General features: G+C 48.1%; 1 protein-coding gene across 10 annotated transcripts in view; it reads left to right on the plus strand.

The window, feature by feature from the left end:
* The first annotated feature begins 4,028 nt into the window (after positions 1-4,028).
* Positions 4,029-19,174, plus strand: part of VAV2 (vav guanine nucleotide exchange factor 2) — a 152,907-nt gene continuing 137,761 nt past the window's right edge. For 2 of the 10 annotated variants that reach the window (XM_083596325.1, XM_083596332.1), the window contains exon 1: positions 4,031-4,796. In XM_083596325.1, coding sequence (XP_083452451.1) covers positions 4,593-4,796 — 204 coding nt within the window. In that variant the 5' untranslated portion in view covers positions 4,031-4,592. Of the gene's footprint in view, positions 4,797-19,174 lie in introns of all 10 variants that reach the window. The other 8 variants (XM_083596328.1, XM_083596333.1, XM_083596331.1 and 5 more) reach the window with 7 other exon arrangements.

Here is a 19,174-nt window from a genome sequence, read left to right on the forward strand (position 1 = left end):
CCCACTGGGTCCTGTTCGCCCTGAAACCCCGTATAGACAAGGAATTGGACCGACTCGTGGAGCAAGGAGTGCTGGAGCCGGTGCCTAATGCCCCCTGGGAAACCCCAATCGTCACACCCGTCAAGCCTAATGGTTCGGTCCGCATCTGCGCAGACTACAAATGTACCATAAACAAGGCCCTCACGGCCCATGCATACCCAGTGCCAGTGGTCAGCCATGTCCTTGCCACCCTGGCTGGGTCGAAAATTTTGGGCAAGCTGGACTTGGCCCAAGCATATCAACAGCTGCCAGTAGATGAGGCCACAGCAGAGGCACAGACGATTGTGACGCACAGAGGAGCGTTCAGGGTAAAGCGGCTGCAATTCGGTGTCAGTGTGGCACCAGGCATATTCCAGAATCTAATGGACTCGCTCCTTAAAGGGATTCCTGGCGTCACCCCCTTCTTCGATGATGTGTTGATAGCCGGGCCCACACCAGAGGAGTTTCAGGACCGCCTCCGCACCATTCTGCACCGTTTCCAGACGGCGGGTCTCAAGGTGAAGCGGGAAAAATGTTTACTAGGAGTGCCTCAGGTGGACTTTCTGGGATTTATGGTGGACGCAGAAGGGGTCCACCCAACTGGGGACAAGGTACGGGCCATTTGTGATGCCCCAGCGCCCAAGAGCAAGACTGAACTTCAGGCCTTCTTGGGACTATTGAACTTTTACCATTCCTTCCTTCCCCACAAGGCGGCGGTAGCGGAGCCCCTACACAGACTCCTGGACAAGCGGGCCCCTTGGGTGTGGGGCCAGCGCCAGGAGGCTGCATTCCAGGCAGTCAAGGACTTGCTTGTCTCAAACTCGGTCTTGGCACACTTCGACGAGAGGTTGCCGGTGGTGCTAGCATGCGACGCCTCGCCCTATGGCATTGGCGCTGTCCTGGGACACCAACTCCCGGATGGAAGAGAGGTACCGGTAGCATACTTTTCCCAGACACTCAACGCAACTGAGCGGAACTACTCGCAAATAGACAAGGAGGGGCTGGCAATCGTGAAGGGAGTAAAAAAATTCCATGATTTCTTGTACGGGCGGCCCTTCACCGTGGTGACTGACCACAAGCTGTTGCTTGGCTTGTTTGCCCCCGAAAAGCAGACCCCCCAAGTGCTGTCTCCTCGCGTCCTCAGGTGGTCAATTTTCCTTGCCAGCTACCAGTATGCACTGATTCACCGCCCGGGGAAGGCGATGGGCCATGCGGACGCCCTCAGCAGGCTACCACTACCGGAAACAGGCTCCGACCCAGCACCTGCACAAGAGGTTATGAGCCTGGAGCTGCTTCCTGACCGCCCCATTCAGGCACAAGAAGTTGCACACCATTCCAAGAAAGATAGGGTCATCTTCCGGGTCCTGGACTGGGTGTGGAGGGGATGGCCCAGCAGCAGCCCTGGGCCAGAATTCGCTGGCTACACAACCCGCAAACATGAACTGTCGGCCCACAAGGGGTGCCTGTTATGGGGAAGCAGGGTCGTTGTTTCCCAGCCCCTCTGCAAAAGGGTCCTCACAGCCCTACACGAGACACACCCAGGGGTAGTAAGAATGAAGGCCCTTGCCAGGAGTTATGTGTGGTGGCCGGGGGTCGACGGAGAGATAGAGGCCTGGGTCAAACACTGCCAGGCCTGCCAAGAATCCTGCCCCGATCCCCCAAGGGCCCCAGTCCAGTCCTGGGAGTCCGCCCGAGCACCATGGTCACGCCTGCATGTGGACTTTGCTGGCCCCTTTCAGGGGAAAACATTCTTCATAGTGGTGGACTCCTACACCAAATGGCTGGAAGTCGCACTGGTACCGTCCACTTCTACATCCGCAGCCATCCGGGTACTACGCAGGCTGTTTGCAACCCACGGGCTCCCTGACACTCTCGTCTCAGACAACGGGACCGCATTTACGTCAGGAGAATTCAAAACCTTCACAGCGCAGAACGCCATCCGCCACATCCGTTCGGCGCCATTCCACCCTGCCACCAATGGCCAAGCAGAACGCATGGTGCAGACCACCAAGGACACCCTTCGCCGCATGACACAAGGGGATTGGGAGTACCGCCTTGCCACATTCCTCCTAGCACAGCACAGCACCCCCAGCTCAACGACTGGCCGGAGCCCCGCTGAACTACTAATGGGTTGGCGCCTTGCAATCAGATTGGACCGCCTTCACCCCGATAGAGCTCAGGATGAGGTAGTGGTGGGGGAAGGTAGGAACCCCCGGACCTTCGAGGCCCAGGACCCAGTGTACACAAAGAATTTTGGGGCAGGCCCTGCATGGGTACCCGCCACAGTCACCAGGGTCACTGGCCCCGTGTCGTACGAGGTGCTAACAGATGGGGGGCAATGCTGGCGCCGCCACTGCGACCAGATACGGCGACGATTCCTGGGAGAAAACCAGGAGGAGGAAAGGTCAGAGGAGTCCCAAGGGAACAGAGGGGCAGTGAGGCCCATAGAGCAGGAGGGGCCAGCAGGAGAGGCAGAAGCAGTAAATACAGAGAGGACCCGTGAGGCCGAAAGGACACCGGAACCAGAACCACGACTGAGCGAGCCGGTTGCGCCAGACCAAACAGGCCCATCACAGCCAGCATCCTTGGAACACGAGCCAGAACCTGAACCCCGGACCAGGGAACACCACAGGCCGCAACGCACACGTAGGCCGCCGGCGTACCTCGAGGACTATGAATGCGACCTCCCGGGCAGGACTGGAACTTAAAGGGGAGGGGTGTTATGTACTGAGTTGAATAGGATCCAAACTGCAGCAGTCTGATTGGTCCTAGAACAATAGGATCCAAAAGGCAGCAGTCTGATTGGTCCTAGAACAATGCAGCAGTATGATTGGTTGGCAGGAACCACCCAATCATGCTCCAGATAGAAGTGAATCCACAACTTGATTGGCTTACAGTAGAATTCCGGAATTAGCCAATCATGTGCAGCCCATTGTGTAAGTAATGTATATCAAGCAGATACTTTGAGGGGACATTCATTCATTCATTCCTCCTCACCACTATGAGCTGAATAAAGAGCATGAAATCACTTTGAGACTCTGAGTATATTTCTCCTCTGAATATCATTTCCGGGAATCACAAGCAGGGAGGATGCAGCTGGAAAGGAGGAGCGATCAGGATGCAGTTCCTCCTCCCTCTGTGCTGGGGGAGAAACAAGCACGAGCGTGCAAGTGGATTCCCATGGGGCTGGAGCCAGGTTGGGCACTTACCGCCGTGTTTATACCCTGGAAGAAAATGAGCGAGTATTTAAGAAAGAAAGAAAAATGTTGTTATGTCTTTCTCTTCCTTTCTTTTATTGGTACGGCATGAGGTGCGTGTGAAGGCGTCATAGTCATACCTGCCAGACCGTACTGTACTGTATTCCGCTGGTGGAGACTGTTCGTTTTCCGAAAAGCTCCTACACTACAAAGTCAACCCACACAGGAATAAAGTTGTCCTTCTTGCTCTGCCTACGCTTCATTCTCAGTTTATTTGGCAGTGTGTCCGGTTAAGCTATTTCCCTAACCACATTTTGATATAACTTACCTGTTTTGAGAACCGTAAGAAACTCGATACATATTCAGTTTCAGTATTTAATCCAAAAGCATGCATTTTTACATTTTTATGGTTCTTACATTTGTAACTACTTTTTTAAAAAAATTGTTGAAAGAAAGAGGAAGGAAATGAAAGCTGTGCTCTGGAAACGGGAGAGAGTAGCAAAAATCTGAAAGCGCTCAGGCGCGCGTCCCTAGACAGTCAACCCGGATCCTCAAAGCGCTAGCCGATCCGAGACACGTTAGCCAGGAAGGGAAAAGGTCCCCCTGGAAGTTTACAAAAAAGGGGTTCCTTTCCCTCACTGTATTCCCCGGGCGAGCCTGCAAAGGGTGCCTCTCTCCGCCGTCGGGGCCAAAATTGGAACGCGCCGCCAGGCAGGAGAGAGAACCGGACGCCGCCCCATCTATCTCATCCGGGAAAAGTTCTTGCCTGCGGAGGAGAAGGAGAAAGCAACCCTGGGAGAGAGGCAGCGAAGGCAAGCAGGAAGGAGGAGTCGCGCTTGGCCCCGCCGTCTCCGCTGCGCCCTCCCCCGGCGGCAGGAGTAGGAGGAGCCGTGGCCGGAGCGAGCCGAGAGCCGGGCAGCGCCTCTCCACAAAAGAGGCAGGCGAGGCGAGTGCAAGAGGTGCGCTCCGCGAAGCACTCTTTGTTCCCTGGACGGCGAAGGAAGGAAGCGAAGCGGAGGAGCCTGGAGCTCCCGATTCCGGAGAAGAACACGCTGCCCGGTTCCAGGCTTGGAAGGCGGCCGGATCAGCTTCCTGCCCCAGAGCAGGAGGCAGCCAGCCATCCCGGAGAGCCGCGAGGGCTCGGCCCTTATTCCCAAGGCGCCGGAGCAGAGCATGCGAGCCACGGGAGGCGCACCCTGGCCGGACTCCCGGCTCTGAAGCCCCTCCGGGGCGGCTCCTTGGAGCAGCGCTGCCCCATGGCCAAGGCGGCGTCCCGGCCAAGGCGCTGGGAGTAGCGGAGACGAAGCGCCTGTCCCGTCTTCTCCTTTCGCAGGCCTGCCGCTGCGGTTCTTTTTTGCGCTCTCTCTGTCCGGCGCCATGGAGGAGTGGCGGCAGTGCGGGCGCTGGCTGATCGACTGCAAGGTCCTGCCGGCCAACCACCGCGTGGTTTGGCCCTCGGCCGTGGTCTTTGAGCTGGCCCAAGCTCTCCGCGACGGCGTCCTCCTCTGCCAGCTGCTCCACAACCTCTCGCCTGGGTCTATCGACCTCAAAGACATCAATTTCCGGCCCCAGATGTCCCAGGTGAGCGAAAGACGAAACCCCCTCGGGATTGGGCAGCCGGGAGGGTTCGACCCTCGACGGGTGGGGAGAAGAAAGGTGGGAGATCCCCAGCGTGGAGGGCAGTTGTCCGGGGACTCGTGTGGTGTGGCAATCACACCTCAGTGGGCTGTCTCGTAGCTGGGAATAAAAGGTTGTGCGTCTCAGTTATAGCTCGTAGTAGATCCCTTGCAATGAATGAACATGACTAACTTGTGTCCATTGATGCCAAGGGGTTTGCTCTGAGAGGGAATTAATTGAAAGCAACCCAAATGCTGACACACACACACACACACACCCCTTTTAAGGGCTCATCCTATTTATGTGTCTTGACTGCTACCAGGCTTAGTTCCCACCCTTGGGGACACTTCTTTTTGAAATGACTTGTTTTTGAAATGTCCCCTGGTTAAAGCCCCAGAAGGTATAGAGGAGAGCTGGGGGCGGGGGGGGGGAGTGAGGCAGGAGTGCTGTTTGGCTCAGCCAATGCTACACTGTGGACATTACCCTTCCAAGGACAGACAGTTGTGTGGGAGTGGGAAGGAAGCCATGGGTGAATGAAGTGGGGTGCAGCCTCCTGACGTCTGAGGAGTCTTTGGTGTAAACACCGTCTTTAAAATGTCTTATGTTCTTGGAGTAAGAAAGCAATAAATAAATAAATAAATAAGGGAACTATGAAACGGGGCAAGGAACCCCAAAGTTATACGAAACTTTGTGAATGGAAATGCAAAGTTAAGTAAATCTGATGACCGACTCAAGTGAGTTCAATTAATTGGGCAGCCGTTTTGTTTGAAAACAACTATTATTTTTAAGCACTTGTGTTAAAGATACAAGGGCTCTCTCTCTCTCTCTCTCTCTCTCTCTCTCTCTCACACACACACACACACACACACAACAAAAGGGAAAGTGTGCAGTATTTATCTAGAATCAGCCTATACTCTTTTCTGCATATATATGCATGCAAACTTTCACCAGTCTAATCAATTTGTTACTTGACTATTGCTCTCCTGCAATACCTGAAAGGCTGCCCCATAGAACAGGGGAAAGTGCTTGCTCTCTGCTGCCCCAAGGTGCCATGGGACTTAAGTTACAGGAGGGCAGATTTTGGTTGGTCATTGGGACTGGCTTCTGAATGATAAGAGAATTTTGATGGAGGGTCTCATTTTGCCTTACCATAAGTCTGCAGACAAACGGCTCCTTCGGCCAGTAAAGCGAGATGAGCACTGCAACCCCAGAGTCGTTCGCGACTGGACTTAACTGTCAAGAGTCCTTTACCTTTTTAAAGTCTTCAAGCACAAGCCAGAAAGCATCTGTTGGGGATGCCATACCTGTCTCAAGCACAAGGCTGGACTGGATGCCCTTACAAGAACCCCTACAAAACTCTGAAATTCTGTTTAGTAAGAGTTGTTCAGTCCAGTGACCGGCCTATGTACATGGGACAGATCTTTTATTTAGCTTGGATGCTCTGCGTTTTTGTTTTTTTTTTAACTGAAAAACAACCTGGTGCTGGTTGTACTGATCTGTGTGCTAACCTGCAGTTTATTTCCAGATAAAAATATTGACGAGCTTGATTAACACACTGATGATAGAATTTCTATGGAAATCAGCACTTTGTTTTACTAGCCCTTACCATGAGATCCGTAGCATAACTAATATAACTTGCAGATTTTTTTATGGGGGGTGGGGGTGTTAAGAGATAAGACTGAGAGTGGTTTTGAGAGATGAGTCTGTGGAACTTGCCTACCTGAGGCGAGATTTGAACCCAGAGCATCATGTTTCCCAGCTCAGTTTCTGACATGCTGTGCTAGATCAGGAGTGGGCAGTTATCAAACTTAGTACTACAACCTTAAGATCTTCTAACCACAAGCAGATGCAAAAGACATACAGTCAGAGAACAAGGTGTCTCGGCACATTCTGGGCCCCTCCAACTTATTCTAAGCATTCTTACTATTAATTGCATTTCTATCCCACCTTTTTCTCCAAGCAATGCAAGGTAGTGTACATGGCTCATTTAATCCCCACAACAACCCTGTGAGGTAGGTTAGGCTGGAGAGCCATAGGTTCCCCAATAGGGCAATAGAGTCATTTGAGGAGCTTTAAATGTGAAAATCTAGAGTTCTTGATGGATTTTGTGAGGAGGAACCAGACGTAGGACTGGAAAGGTAGGAAACTGAAATTGACCCAACTAGAAATTTACGATCCAAAAATTAACAGCTGAGTTGGAAGGAGTTTTCTTGACACCGTTGAGGCATTTTTGTATGTGCAAACAGACCCTCTTGTTTTTAAGAAATATATTAAAACTAGGACAGCATTATCTCATTTCATTCACATCTCTGCCACTAACAGAAAGTGTCTTGTCTCTTTTGGGATGCTGATCTTGTATTTTTTTTCCTGGAGGGGTTGGGACTCTGCGTTGCCTGGATACTGCTTTGTGCGCAGACAAATTCCCACTGAAGAATTCGAGCTGCAGAGCTCCAAAGCACAGCTGCCCGTTGCGTTCACCCTCTTCCCTCCTTGCAGCCCCAAACCACTGCAGAAGGTTGCATCCATGACTTAAAATCCACAGAACGGGGTTTATGATTAGCTTCTTTGTTTGTTTCAGATGCTTGGCATGCTTTCAGAATCTCCTTGCATTCTTGCGATTAAGCCAGTCACCTCTGGTGAGTTGGAGCCCACAGGTGATTAGGCAAGGGATCTACAGTGGTACCTCGGGTTACATACACTTCAGGTTACATACACTTCAGGGTACAGACTCTGCTAACCCAGAAATAGTACCTCGGGTTAAGAACTTTGCTTCAGGATGAGAACAGAAATTGTGCTCCTGCGGCACGGCGGCAGCCGGAGGCCCCATTAGCTAAAGTGGTGCTTCAGGTTAAGAACAGTTTCAGGTTAAGAACGGACCTCTGGAACGAATTAAGTACTTAACCCGAGGTACCACTGTATTGCAAAGTGGCCAAAGAGAACTGTGTTACTTCCTTTTATTGTTACTTTTATCTCCAGCTGCGAAAGCAGCCTAGAGCCTTCCCCTGAGTACCAGTTCCTAGCGAATCAAAGAACCAGGAAGTGGACTGCAGCCGTCATTGTTTAGCTGTTTAGATTATTTAGCTGTGATTCCTGCATTGCAGGGGGCTGGACTAGATGACCCTTTGGGACCCTTCCAACTCCACAGTTCTATGATTCAATCTATGATAGTTTACAAAACGGGTCACTGCCTTGGATAAAATCCATTAAGCAAATGAACACTGGACCTTTGCTCAGCTGGAGGGAAGCTCTTCTGTCGTCCTGATTGGTGCTGCAAACTTAAAATTAATCAAAGCAGGGGGTGGGAGCTTTTTTGAGCCAAGGTCCTCATTTCTCTCGTGGACAACAAGGGACTGCTTGCCAGTGATGGGCAGGACCAGAGACAGAAGTGGGGAGAGCAGTTTATCTGTTTATTTTAAAAAAGGTGTCTGGCTGCTTCCTCTCTTGTGCATTGCAAGGATTGCACCTTCTGTCAGAGAAGCATCTGTGAGGGATTCTTTAGCAGTGATTCCTGCACTGCTTTGGGTCCCTTCCAACTATTCAGTTCTATGTTTTCCTGTCTCTGAGGTCTAAATCAGGGGTCAGCAAACTTTTTCAGCAGGGGGCCGGTCCACTGTCCCTCAGACCTTGTGGGGGGCTGGACTATATTTTGGGGAAAAAAATAATGAACGAATTCCTATGCCCCACAAATAACCCAGAGACGCATTTTAAATAAAAGCGCCCGTTCTACTCATGTAAAAACACGCTGATTCCCGGACTGTCCACGGACTGGATTGAGAAGGCGATTGGGCCAGATCCGGCCCCCGGGCCTTAGTTGGCCTACTCATGGTCTAAAATTGTGCCCAGCCCTGGAAGATATGAAGCTGAATGCTGGATGATTCAGAATAGATAAAGGAAAGCACTTCAAAACTATGGAACTCAGGAGGCAGTGATGACCACCAACTTTGGATGGCTTTAAAAGAGGATTGGACAAAGTCATGGAGGAGGAGAGGGCCAGCAGGGAAGACCTCTTTGTGCCAACAGGCTTTTGGGAACTGACTGCTTTTAATGAAAGGGCAGGTGCTGTGCTGTTTTTACTGTAATATGTGTGTATAGTTTTACTTTTCACAACGTTTAATTTATATATATTTCTATGTCTTTAGTAGTTCTCATTTTTATATGCAAGCAGCCTTGAGTCCCAGCAGGGAAAAAGGTAGGGAATGAATGAATGAATGAATAAATAAATAAATAGAATATGCCTGTCAATGGCTACTAGCCACAATGGCCACTAACCACAATGGCTACTAGCCACAGTGGCTATGCTCAGTGTCCACAACTGAAGGTACTCAACGCTTCTGAACACAGCATGTTGGAAATGGGAGAAAGGGAGAGAGCGGTTGTTTTGGGGTCCTGCTTGTGGATTTCCTACTGGGACGCCTTGTTGGTCACAGGATGCTGGACCAGATGGGTCCCCTTTGGCCTGATCCAGCTGCAGAGCTCTTATGTTCTCCTTCCACTGTGAGAGGCAGTCAATGACTCTGAAGGCCATTTGCTGGGAATCACAAATGGGGAGAGTTGCTGCTGTTCTTCTCAGGTCTTGCTTGTGGGTTTCTCATTGGGGCATCTGGTTGGCCAGAGGATGTAGGACTCTGATAGACCTTCCAGCTCTTGTTAGGTCTTCTGATTCTGTCATAGACTGCATATATTTCATTCTGATGAAAGATGTCTCTCCTTAGGACTTCTTGTGGTCATTTCTGGTGACGGCCCATGGTATGACTGCTCTGTTCTTTACAAGGATCCATACACACACACACACACACACATATACGCATATATATATATATATATATATATATATATATATATATATATATGCATGCCTGGAAGCATTAGTAGGCACATCCTTTCCAAGCCTGTTTAGCCCACACCAGCACATCAAGGTCAGTCTTCTTCATTATTACTACTTCACTTCCACTCTCCACGATGCTTTCCCAGAGTAAAGTAAGTGCAAGACCCAGGTATGTGCTCCATGGAGCTTACTGTGTTTCAGTGTGGGTGGCTTGTTTTTGAACTTCCAGAGCTGGGAAAATTGGTGTGTGTGTACATGCGTTCCATTTTTTATGTGTGCGGGTGTTTATGGGAATTGGCAAATAATGGCATGTTAGCAGTAGACACACATTATCCCTCCATCTTGTTTAAATTTTGTTTAACCAGAAGTGTGGGTCCCTCCCTCTCTGTGTCTCTTCCCCATAACAGATGGCTCTCTCTCTTGCTGCTGTTTTTTAAAAATATACACATGCAGAGAATCAAAGGGTCAGTTTGCTTTTTAGGATTACTGCACAACATTTTCAGGGAGAAAATTGTATTTATTACCTGTTCTGTCATCTATATTGGCTATCCCCAGACTTGACCTGCCCAGATGCCATTGGATGACAACTCCCGCTGGCCACCAGCTGCACCCCCTGATCTCTGCACATTTGGGTTGAATAATTGCTTGTTCCTGTGTAGACCCGAGGGATCTCCTGTGGGGGCCCTCTGGTCTGCAGGTCAAACCTGGCCTGCCAGGCTTTCCCCCATTTGGCCCACAAGGCTATCTTTCTGCCAGGAATTCTCTTTCATGCACAAAACGGAACCTGCTCAGTTTGGCTGTGCTTTGAAGTCCCAAAGTTGGCTGCTAAAAGGAAGGTCATTCCCTGCTTCATCTTAGCCGCTGGTTCAGTATAGAATCCACTGAAGGGCTTGAAAGCCCAACCTGCCCTGACTTGGTTCAGCTTCTTGCCTTCCATTTTTCTCCCTTCTCCTCCTGTTTCAGATCTAATCCTGCTTCATGTATTCTGTATGGGATTTGCACCCCTTGCCCCACTGATCCTACTCCTTTTTGCACCTTGCTGGGCCTCTTCCAGTTCTAATTGCCTTCTGGCAGTTGCTGAAAACCGCAGGAGGGGTATAGTTGTTTATGCACTTACTGCTTGCAGGCTTCCCATAACACAGCTGTTCTCAACCTGTGGGTCCCCAGATGTTGTTGGACTACAACTCCCATCATCCCTGAGTTCTGGCCTTGCTAGCTAGGGGTGATGGGAGTTGTAGTTCAACAACATCCAGGGACCCACAGGTTGAGAAAGGCTGCCACAATGAGTATCTGGTTGGCCACCGTGAGAACAGGAGGCTGGGCTAGATGGGTCATATGGAGGTTCACTGTGATAGCAGAGCCTTTATGTCCAGGGGCAATCAACTACTCAATACCTGGCAGTGGAGAACTGAAGTGGAGTGTTGCTGTTGTGCTCAAGTCTTGCTTGTGGATGCTTCCCATTGGGGCATCTGGTTGTCCACTGTGGGAACAGGATGCTGGACTAGATGGGCCAATGACATGATCCAGTGGGGCTCTTCTGATGTTTTTATGTGACCCTATGGCTGAGACTAAATCAGTACCACCTATTATATTCATTTTACAGATGGAGAAGCCAAGGCTGAGTGGGAAACCACAGGCCTGATTTCATGCAAATCAGCAGCAGTGTTTTGGAAAGGCTGACAGCTTCCGCTCTTAAAAGAGCCAAGTCTGTGGTTGAATGATTCAGGACAATTGGGGGAAGGGTCTATTGCAAAATATAATATGAGAGCATCAAAAGAACCTAGCTGGGTTACAGGAGTGGCCCTTCTAATCCAGCACCCTAAGTTTTGCAATAACCCTCCCCACTTCTTCCTTGCATTGGGGGTTGGACTAGATGACCCCAGGACCCTTCCAACTCTACAGCTCTGTGATTCCCAGCAACTTCTATTCAGAGGTACATCTCCTCTGACACTGGAGCTAGTTCATTGACAAGATAAACTGCAAGCCCCATAAATTCGAAGAGTACCTCAAGAATGAAGCAGTAAAACAGATGTCTCGTTTGCAGCAGATGCAAACTTTTGAGAAATATGATGAGAAGCTCTGCCTTGGTGCTCATTCAGACTCTGCCTACCTTGTCCAAAGGGAATGAGCGCGGGCACTATGGGTATCAACCTTTCATCCAAACCTTCTTTGACACACTCTCTCTCTCTCTTTGGAAAAGTGACAATCTGTCTTCAGCATGCCTTTGATTAGGTTTGTTGCTGATGCAGGGAAAAGGTGCACTGGAAGGAAGGGAGAGTTAGGTGGTTTTTTGTTTGATTTTTGCGATCCTGGGAGTTGTTCCACTTGCAACACCAGCAATAAAAATTAAGCCCTGCTGTAAAAGTTTCCCAAGACAAGCAGCCTAAACAGCTGAGATTTATTAGCTAAGCAACAATGCTCTCAGCCTCCCACTTACGGAGAAGCAGGGGCTGCCTAGAATTCAGCACCGCACCCCAACCTTGCCCCCCCCAATTGCCAGTTATTTATTTATTTGATTCATAAGAGGACCCTACTGTAGCAGGGCCATGGCCCATCAAGTCCAGCATCCTGTTCTCACAGTGGCAAACAAGGTGCCCATTATGGGAGGCCCATAAGCAGGACCCAAGTGCAATTGTAACTCTCTACATTGACTGGCGGGATGCGGGTGGTGCTGTGGGTTAAACCACAGAGCCTAGGACTTGCCGATCGGAAGGTCGGCTGTTCAAATCCCTGTGATGGGGTGAGCTCCCATTGCTCGGTCCCTGCTCCTGCCAACCTAGCAGTTCGAATGCACATCAAAGTGCAAGTAGATAAATAGGTACCACTCTGGCAGGAAGGTAAACGGCATTTCCGTGCGCTGCTCCGGTTTGCCAGCTTAGTCATGCTGGCCACATGACCCGGAAGCTGTACGCCGGCTCCCTCGGCCAATAAAGCGAGATGAGTGCCGCAACCCCAGAGTTGTCCGCGACTCGACCTAATGGTCAGGGGCCCCTTTACCTTTACTTTTACACTGACTGGCAGGGGTTCTCCAGTGCTTCAGGCAAAGAGTCTTTCCCAGCCCTACCTGGAGATCCCAGTGATTTGGACCTGGGACCTTCTGCATGCCAAGCAATGCTCTCTTACCACTGAACTGTGGTCCAGCATGAATCTGCAGGTGAAAGAACGACCCCCTCCCATTAATGTGAGCAAACACAGCTATTCCACTGCCCCACCCCTTAATCCTTTTGATATGTATTCTTCCTTGCCTGAATAATTTTTAACAATGAGAGAGTTAATCCCAGCTTCTCTTCTGCCCTCCCCGTCCCTCCCTCCCCCTCCACTTTTAAATTATATTTGCTAATGCGTTTAGCAGCTTTGGCTGTCAAAAAGAATGGCTTATTCAAAAGGTCATAAACAGATTGTGGCGTTAATTACCGCATGGGCAGATTTGTGTTGCCTTGTTGAAGCCGATTCTGTTGGGAAACTTAAATCGCTCCCCGCCGATAGGCAAATAGCAAAGCTAGTAGCATTGTTGAGCACGTCTGAAAGACCCCAACAGTTTCCCGAGTGTAATTTTGAACCCCCCCTTCTTTTGCTGCCGTTGATTGACAGGAGCTTTCAGTTGAGAAATGGCATTGTGCTCTTTGCTGACATCTCCACCATTAAGGTTGAGGGTTCAAGCTCCACGTTATTAAAAACAGTTTTAAACAGCTTAAAATCATAAAAAATAAGGCAGGTCCTAGAAACATACACCTCATGTATCAAAAGTCCAGAATAATGAGTTGCATCTTCAGCATTAACCGGAAGCTGTGCAATGAAGGTGCCAGGCACATTATGTGGGGAGGGAATTCCACTGCTTAGAAGCCACCACAGAAAAGACCCTCTCCTGGGCCACCCCCACCCCACAAGCCTCCAAGGGCAGAGGAATCATGAAATGGGCCCCTCTGCTGATCTCAGCACCTGAGAAGATGTTTGGACCCAGATTCATTTAAGATTTTAACCACCAGTGTGAGCACTTTGAACTGGGCCTAGTTCAACTAGTGCAGCTGTTTTAAAATAGGGGTTATATGAGATCTAAATGGAAACCCAGCCAGTAACCTGGGTGCTGCAGTTTGGACCAACTGAAGTTTCTGAGTTGTCTTCAAGGGCAGCCCCACATTGCAGTAATCCAATCTAGAATTTACCAGACCAGATGAAGAATTGAAAGCATCCTTAGTGCCTTTCTGTTTTCTTCATCTTAAATTATGTACCTTTTCCTCCTGGGCTGATTTTGGAAATGGCCTGATGTACGCTGGAGCGGTTGGGAGCGCCCATGTGCATCTGATTCCTACTGAAAGGAGCACGACAGGGTGAGCTGCCAAACTCAAGCAGCACTGAATTCAAAGGACGCTGTTTTGCAGCTGTGCCTTGAATTCAGGAGGGTTTGAAGCAATGGCTTTTCCTGTCCTTCCTCTGATGTCATGTGACCATTAGCTCAGTGGGTAGATCATCTACTTTGCATGCAGAACATCCCAGGTTCAATCCCTGACATCTCCTGGCAGGGATGCGAAATTTCTCCTACCTGAAACTTGGTTGAGAACCACTACCATGTATCAAGCTACATGGACCAAATGGCCTGAATTAGCATAAGGCTGCATCCTAACATATTTGGAAAACAGGCTTGCAAAATGGGGAGTTCTGGCAGGCCAAATAGTATGGGCGTTCATAGTGGTATGAAGTTCTCCATCACTTCCTCAAACCCATGATCTTTTAGTGACAGTAGCAGCCCAAATTTGCCACCTATTACAGAAACTTCCTTATCTTAATGAACTGCAGAGACAAACCAGTGTGTGTGTGTGTGTGTGTGTGTGTGTGTGTGTGAGAGAGAGAGAGAGAGAGAGGGGGGAACACAGACGCATCAGGCCACAGAAACATGGAAGTATACCCAGGATGCATGTACAGGGGTACTGAATTAGGCCAAGGCTCTCAGCTTTGATATGTGAAAGTGAGCAATCTCTGAAGCTGACAGTTCTTCATTTTTGCACAGGGTTTGGGTGTGTGGGTGTGTCCCCCACAATTCTGGAAGAACCGACCACTTCAAAATATCTTCAAGCAAATAAGCTTGCAAGTCATGGAAAGCTGTGAATGGAAGCTCCATAAGTCAAGTGCCATTCACGTTTTTCACTCCTGTTTGGAACAGGCTAAGCATTCTGTGAATTTAGGGGGGGAATGATAGCTGAAATCTGTCCTTGGTAGTCTTACAGGGGATGAAAGTATTATTCTGAACAGTTAAACAAAGCTATGTTTTTAGAGATGTGAAGAATGTTGGGCAGAGGTTTGGGTCCCAGATTCAATCTCCAGCATTTACAGATAGTGCCTGGGAGAGCCCCCTCTGCAACAATACCGGTTCATGTAAACAGTACTGAGCTAGATGAAGCAATGGTCTGGCCTGGTACTAAAGAGCCTCATAATTCATATTCAATTCTGAATTATGAGAATTAGAATTTGTAGAGGAAGGACCGTAGCTCAGTAGTAAAGCATCTGCCTTGCTTGCAGAAAGTCCTGTATTCAGCCCCTGGTTGCATCTCCAGGCTGGGCTGGGAGAGACTCCCTGCCTGAATCCCTGGAGATCCACTACCAGTCAGTGTAGATGATACTGAGCTAGAATTACTGGTGGTCTGACTCAATATGAGACTGCTTCACTATAAGACAGTCACCTACTGCCTATTTAATTCAGAACCAAAAGGACTAGAATCTGAGAAAGTGTAAGACTCCTTCCTTTGTTCCAGTTTAATTTAGTCCTTTATTCACAACCATGAGCACTAGAATCTTACTTTATTTTTAAAGAGAGAGTAATAGCTCAGGGGTAGGGTAACTGCTTTGCATGTGGATGATCCCACATTCAGTCTCTAATGGCATCTCAGAGCTGCTGCCAGTCAGTGTAGACCATCCTTTCTCAACCTTTGGTCCTCCATATGTTGTTGGACTACAGCTCCCATCATCCCTAGCTAGCAAGACCAGCAGTCAAGGATTATGGGAGTTGTAGTCCAACATTTGGGGACCCAAGGTTGAGAAAGGCTTGTATAGGCATTATTGAGATAGAAGGACTATTGAGTCTGACTCAGTATAAGGCAGCTTCTTTTGTTACTATATAATACTAAATTGGTTATGTTGTATTCATCTATTTTTAAAATAGTGCACCCTGTCTTAGGGTCATTTTAATGATGAGTGGGCTAAACATTCTGGAAATATAGAAATTAAATAGTGGATGAAATTTTTATTGTGACTATGTTAAGCGAAGCTATAATCAGTAAGATTATGAGGAGTGTTGGGTTGGGAGAAATAGAGGATGTTAGACTACAGTAATTAGCAAAGCCTTATGGCTGGCACCGTCCGCTTCATCATCTCTCTGGTTCATGGATTCTTGGATCTCTTAGCTTAATTGCTAGTCCGCAAGGCACCCGTCTGTTCATTATCCTTCCCCCTCTCCCCTCTGCTTTGCTTACTACAATTGACTTGGGAAACCAGTTTGTTCCCTGAGCTAGCCATTCTTAAATTGTTCTAGAGGTTTTGTTTAAAATTACATCCTCTGCAGACAAAAATAAGAGTGCAGATTTTCCAAATCCTGCAATTTCTCACCAGTGCAGAATCTTGGCATTGTGCAGGGAGTTTGCGATATAGAGATACTGCTTTCTTCCTATATACATAGAAACGAAAGGTGTTTTTACACGCTGTAGTTTACATGACCACCTATAGGCAGACGCGTGAACTGCAGCCTGGCAAACAGCAGGGCAGATGCGTGGTTTAATGGAGAGGGGAGGTGCTGTGAAGCAAGCCGCTAGTGGAGTGCCTCCCCACTCCTTTAAAAGAGGGATGGTCTTGGGGTAATAGGCAAGGTGGATGGAGGTGTAAAGGGAGGGGGTAGTTGGTCAGGTGTGGGGAAGGGGTAGGCAAGGTTAGTGAGCAGAGTGAGCAGGTGTGGCAGCCTCCTAGTAAGAGAGAAAGAGAAATTCTAGCCCTTATGATTACAGAGGTACCTCGGGTTAAGTACTTAATTGGTTCCGGAGGTCTGTTCTTAACCTGAAACTGTTCTTAACCTGAAGCACCACTTTAGCTAATGGGGCCTGCTGCTGCCGCCACGCCGCCGGAGCACGATTTCTGTTCTTATCCTGAAGCAAAGTTCTTAACCTGAAGCACTATTTCTGGGTTAGCGGAGTCTGTAACCTGAAGCGTATGTAACCTGAAGCGTATGTAACCTGTAGCGTATGTAACCTGAAGCGTATGTAACCCGAGGTACCACTGTATTGCAAAGATGAACCTGAAAGGGTCTGGGCAATGTTACCCATCTGATGTTGCCACAAGCACTGCCCATCTTCATATTCTTAGGGTCTAGAAACTTACTTTTTATTTTAAATAAGACCAGAAAGCTGTATTGTGTGTATGTTTTATTTTTTCAAAGGAAGCCATCTTCTTAATAATACAGTAATAATAATGAAAAGCAAATCAGCAAAAACTGTTCAATGTGCTTTGTTGAGGGAGAGTTACTCTAGAATGGTGGCCGGTGCATACTTTTGCTCACTGCAGACAATGACTTTCTCTCTCGGTCCCCTTGTGAACATTTTGCTGGGATCTGAATTGTCATCCCTGGCCAAAATGCACAACAGGAAGTATAAAGTTGCTCTGTGTGTGTGTGTGTGTGTGTGTGTGCGCGCCTGACACACTGGACAATAAAATGAGGTGATATTCTTGAGGCAGAAGCCACGAGATATTGTCCCTCTTTGCGCTGGACCTCGGTTTGCAGGATCTGTGAATGGTGAGGTGGATGATCATAATCATATTTTGATCACCAGTTTTGCTTAAACAAGCTTATCCCAGTGTAGAAAATGATATTAAAACACATTTCCTTTCAGTCTGTTGTCAGTTTTAATTATCCTTTGAATGTTTTTATATACATGTTTATAAGCAGCCTTTTGTTGAGTATTTTAGGTTTTTTTTGTAAGCCTCTTTGAAGCTTGATTAGCCAAGTGGTATATAAATGCTGTTAAATAAAATAATCATTATTGGGTAGCATCCAAAGTGGATCTTACTGAGAATAGAACTGTTGAAATGGATTGGTACCACTCAGTGGGTCTACTCTGAGTTGGACTTAGTTGGAGACAATCAATTATCATGATCATTGTGTAAAACGAAACAAGCGTTTGTGTTCAGCTAAGTTCTAGTCAGAATAGATCCAGTGAAATGAATGGAGATGTTAGCCATGCCCATTACGTTCACTTGCTTTACTCTTGAGAGAAGGGAGTTCAAGATGGATGGGAGTTTCTTGAAGGTGAAAAATTGAAGGCCCAAATGCAGACAATTCCAACAAGAAAGAAACAGGTATGGCTGCATAAGGAGCTTAAAAATGAACTGAGATTTAAGAAGGACATGTACAGAGTGAGTCCTTTAAAAGAGGCCCTGTGGATACAGAGTACACATGTTCCACAGGGCCTCTTTTAAAAGACTAACCCTGTATAAGAAATGAAAGAAAGGGGACATCAGAAATGAGGAGCATGCACGACGAATACCCAACAGTTGCAGGGCGAATGTCAGGCAGGCTAAGGCTCAGAATGAGTTCAGCCTTGCAAGAGAGGTTAAAATGAATAAAAAAGGTTTCTTCGGCTATGTTTGAAGCAAGAGGAAGAACAAGCAAGTGGTGGGTCCTCTGCATGGAGAAGACAGAGAAATGGTCTTGCGTGACAGAGAAAAGGCAGAATTGCTCAACACCTACTTTGCAATGCCCAACCTGGTGATAACATAATCAGTGAAGCACTGAAGCCCAAGATAGGAAAAGAGGTGGTAAGGGAACACCCACTTTTAAATGAATTCAGATCTCCAAGCCATATGAGCTGCACCCAAGGGTTTTAAAGGAGCTGGTAGATCTAATCTTGGAGCCCCTGTACATAATCTTTGAGAATTCTTGGAGATGAGATCCCAGCAGACTAGAGCTGGGCAAATATCCCCATCTTCAGAAAGGGAAAAAAAGAAAACCAAGTTCAGTCTGATGTTGATAACCGGAAAGGTCCTAGAACAAATAATTAAGCAGTTGGTCTATGAGCACTTAGAAGAGACCCAGCATGAGTTTTTCAAAAACAAGTTATGTCAGATGAATCACATTTCTTTTTTTGATAGTCTCCATCAGGAGGTGGTGGACTCTCCTTCATTGCAGGTTTTTAACCAGAGGTTGGATGGCTGCCTGCCAGGGTTTATTTAGCTGTGATTCCTGCGTTGCAGGGGGTTGGACTAGACGACCGTCGGGGTCCCTTCCAACTCTACAATTCTATGGTTCTGTGATGTGTAGGACTAGCAATTGATATAAGCTGTTTTGAATATTATGGAATTGTGGGGTATAATTGTTCTTGTTATGCTAGTGGAAGTATTGACTTCATTGGGTTGATAACTCTTCACACAGGAGTCTCCAGCCCCAGGGCCAAATGCAGCCCTCCGGTCCTCTCTATTTTGCCCACAACCCTCCCTGGTCCTAGGCTGGACTAGGCAACCTTACAAAGCCCCTTCTCCACCC

The sequence above is a fragment of the Podarcis filfolensis genome, assembly GCF_964270895.1.
Source record: "Podarcis filfolensis genome assembly, chromosome: Z".
Classification (NCBI taxonomy): domain Eukaryota; kingdom Metazoa; phylum Chordata; class Lepidosauria; order Squamata; family Lacertidae; genus Podarcis; species Podarcis filfolensis.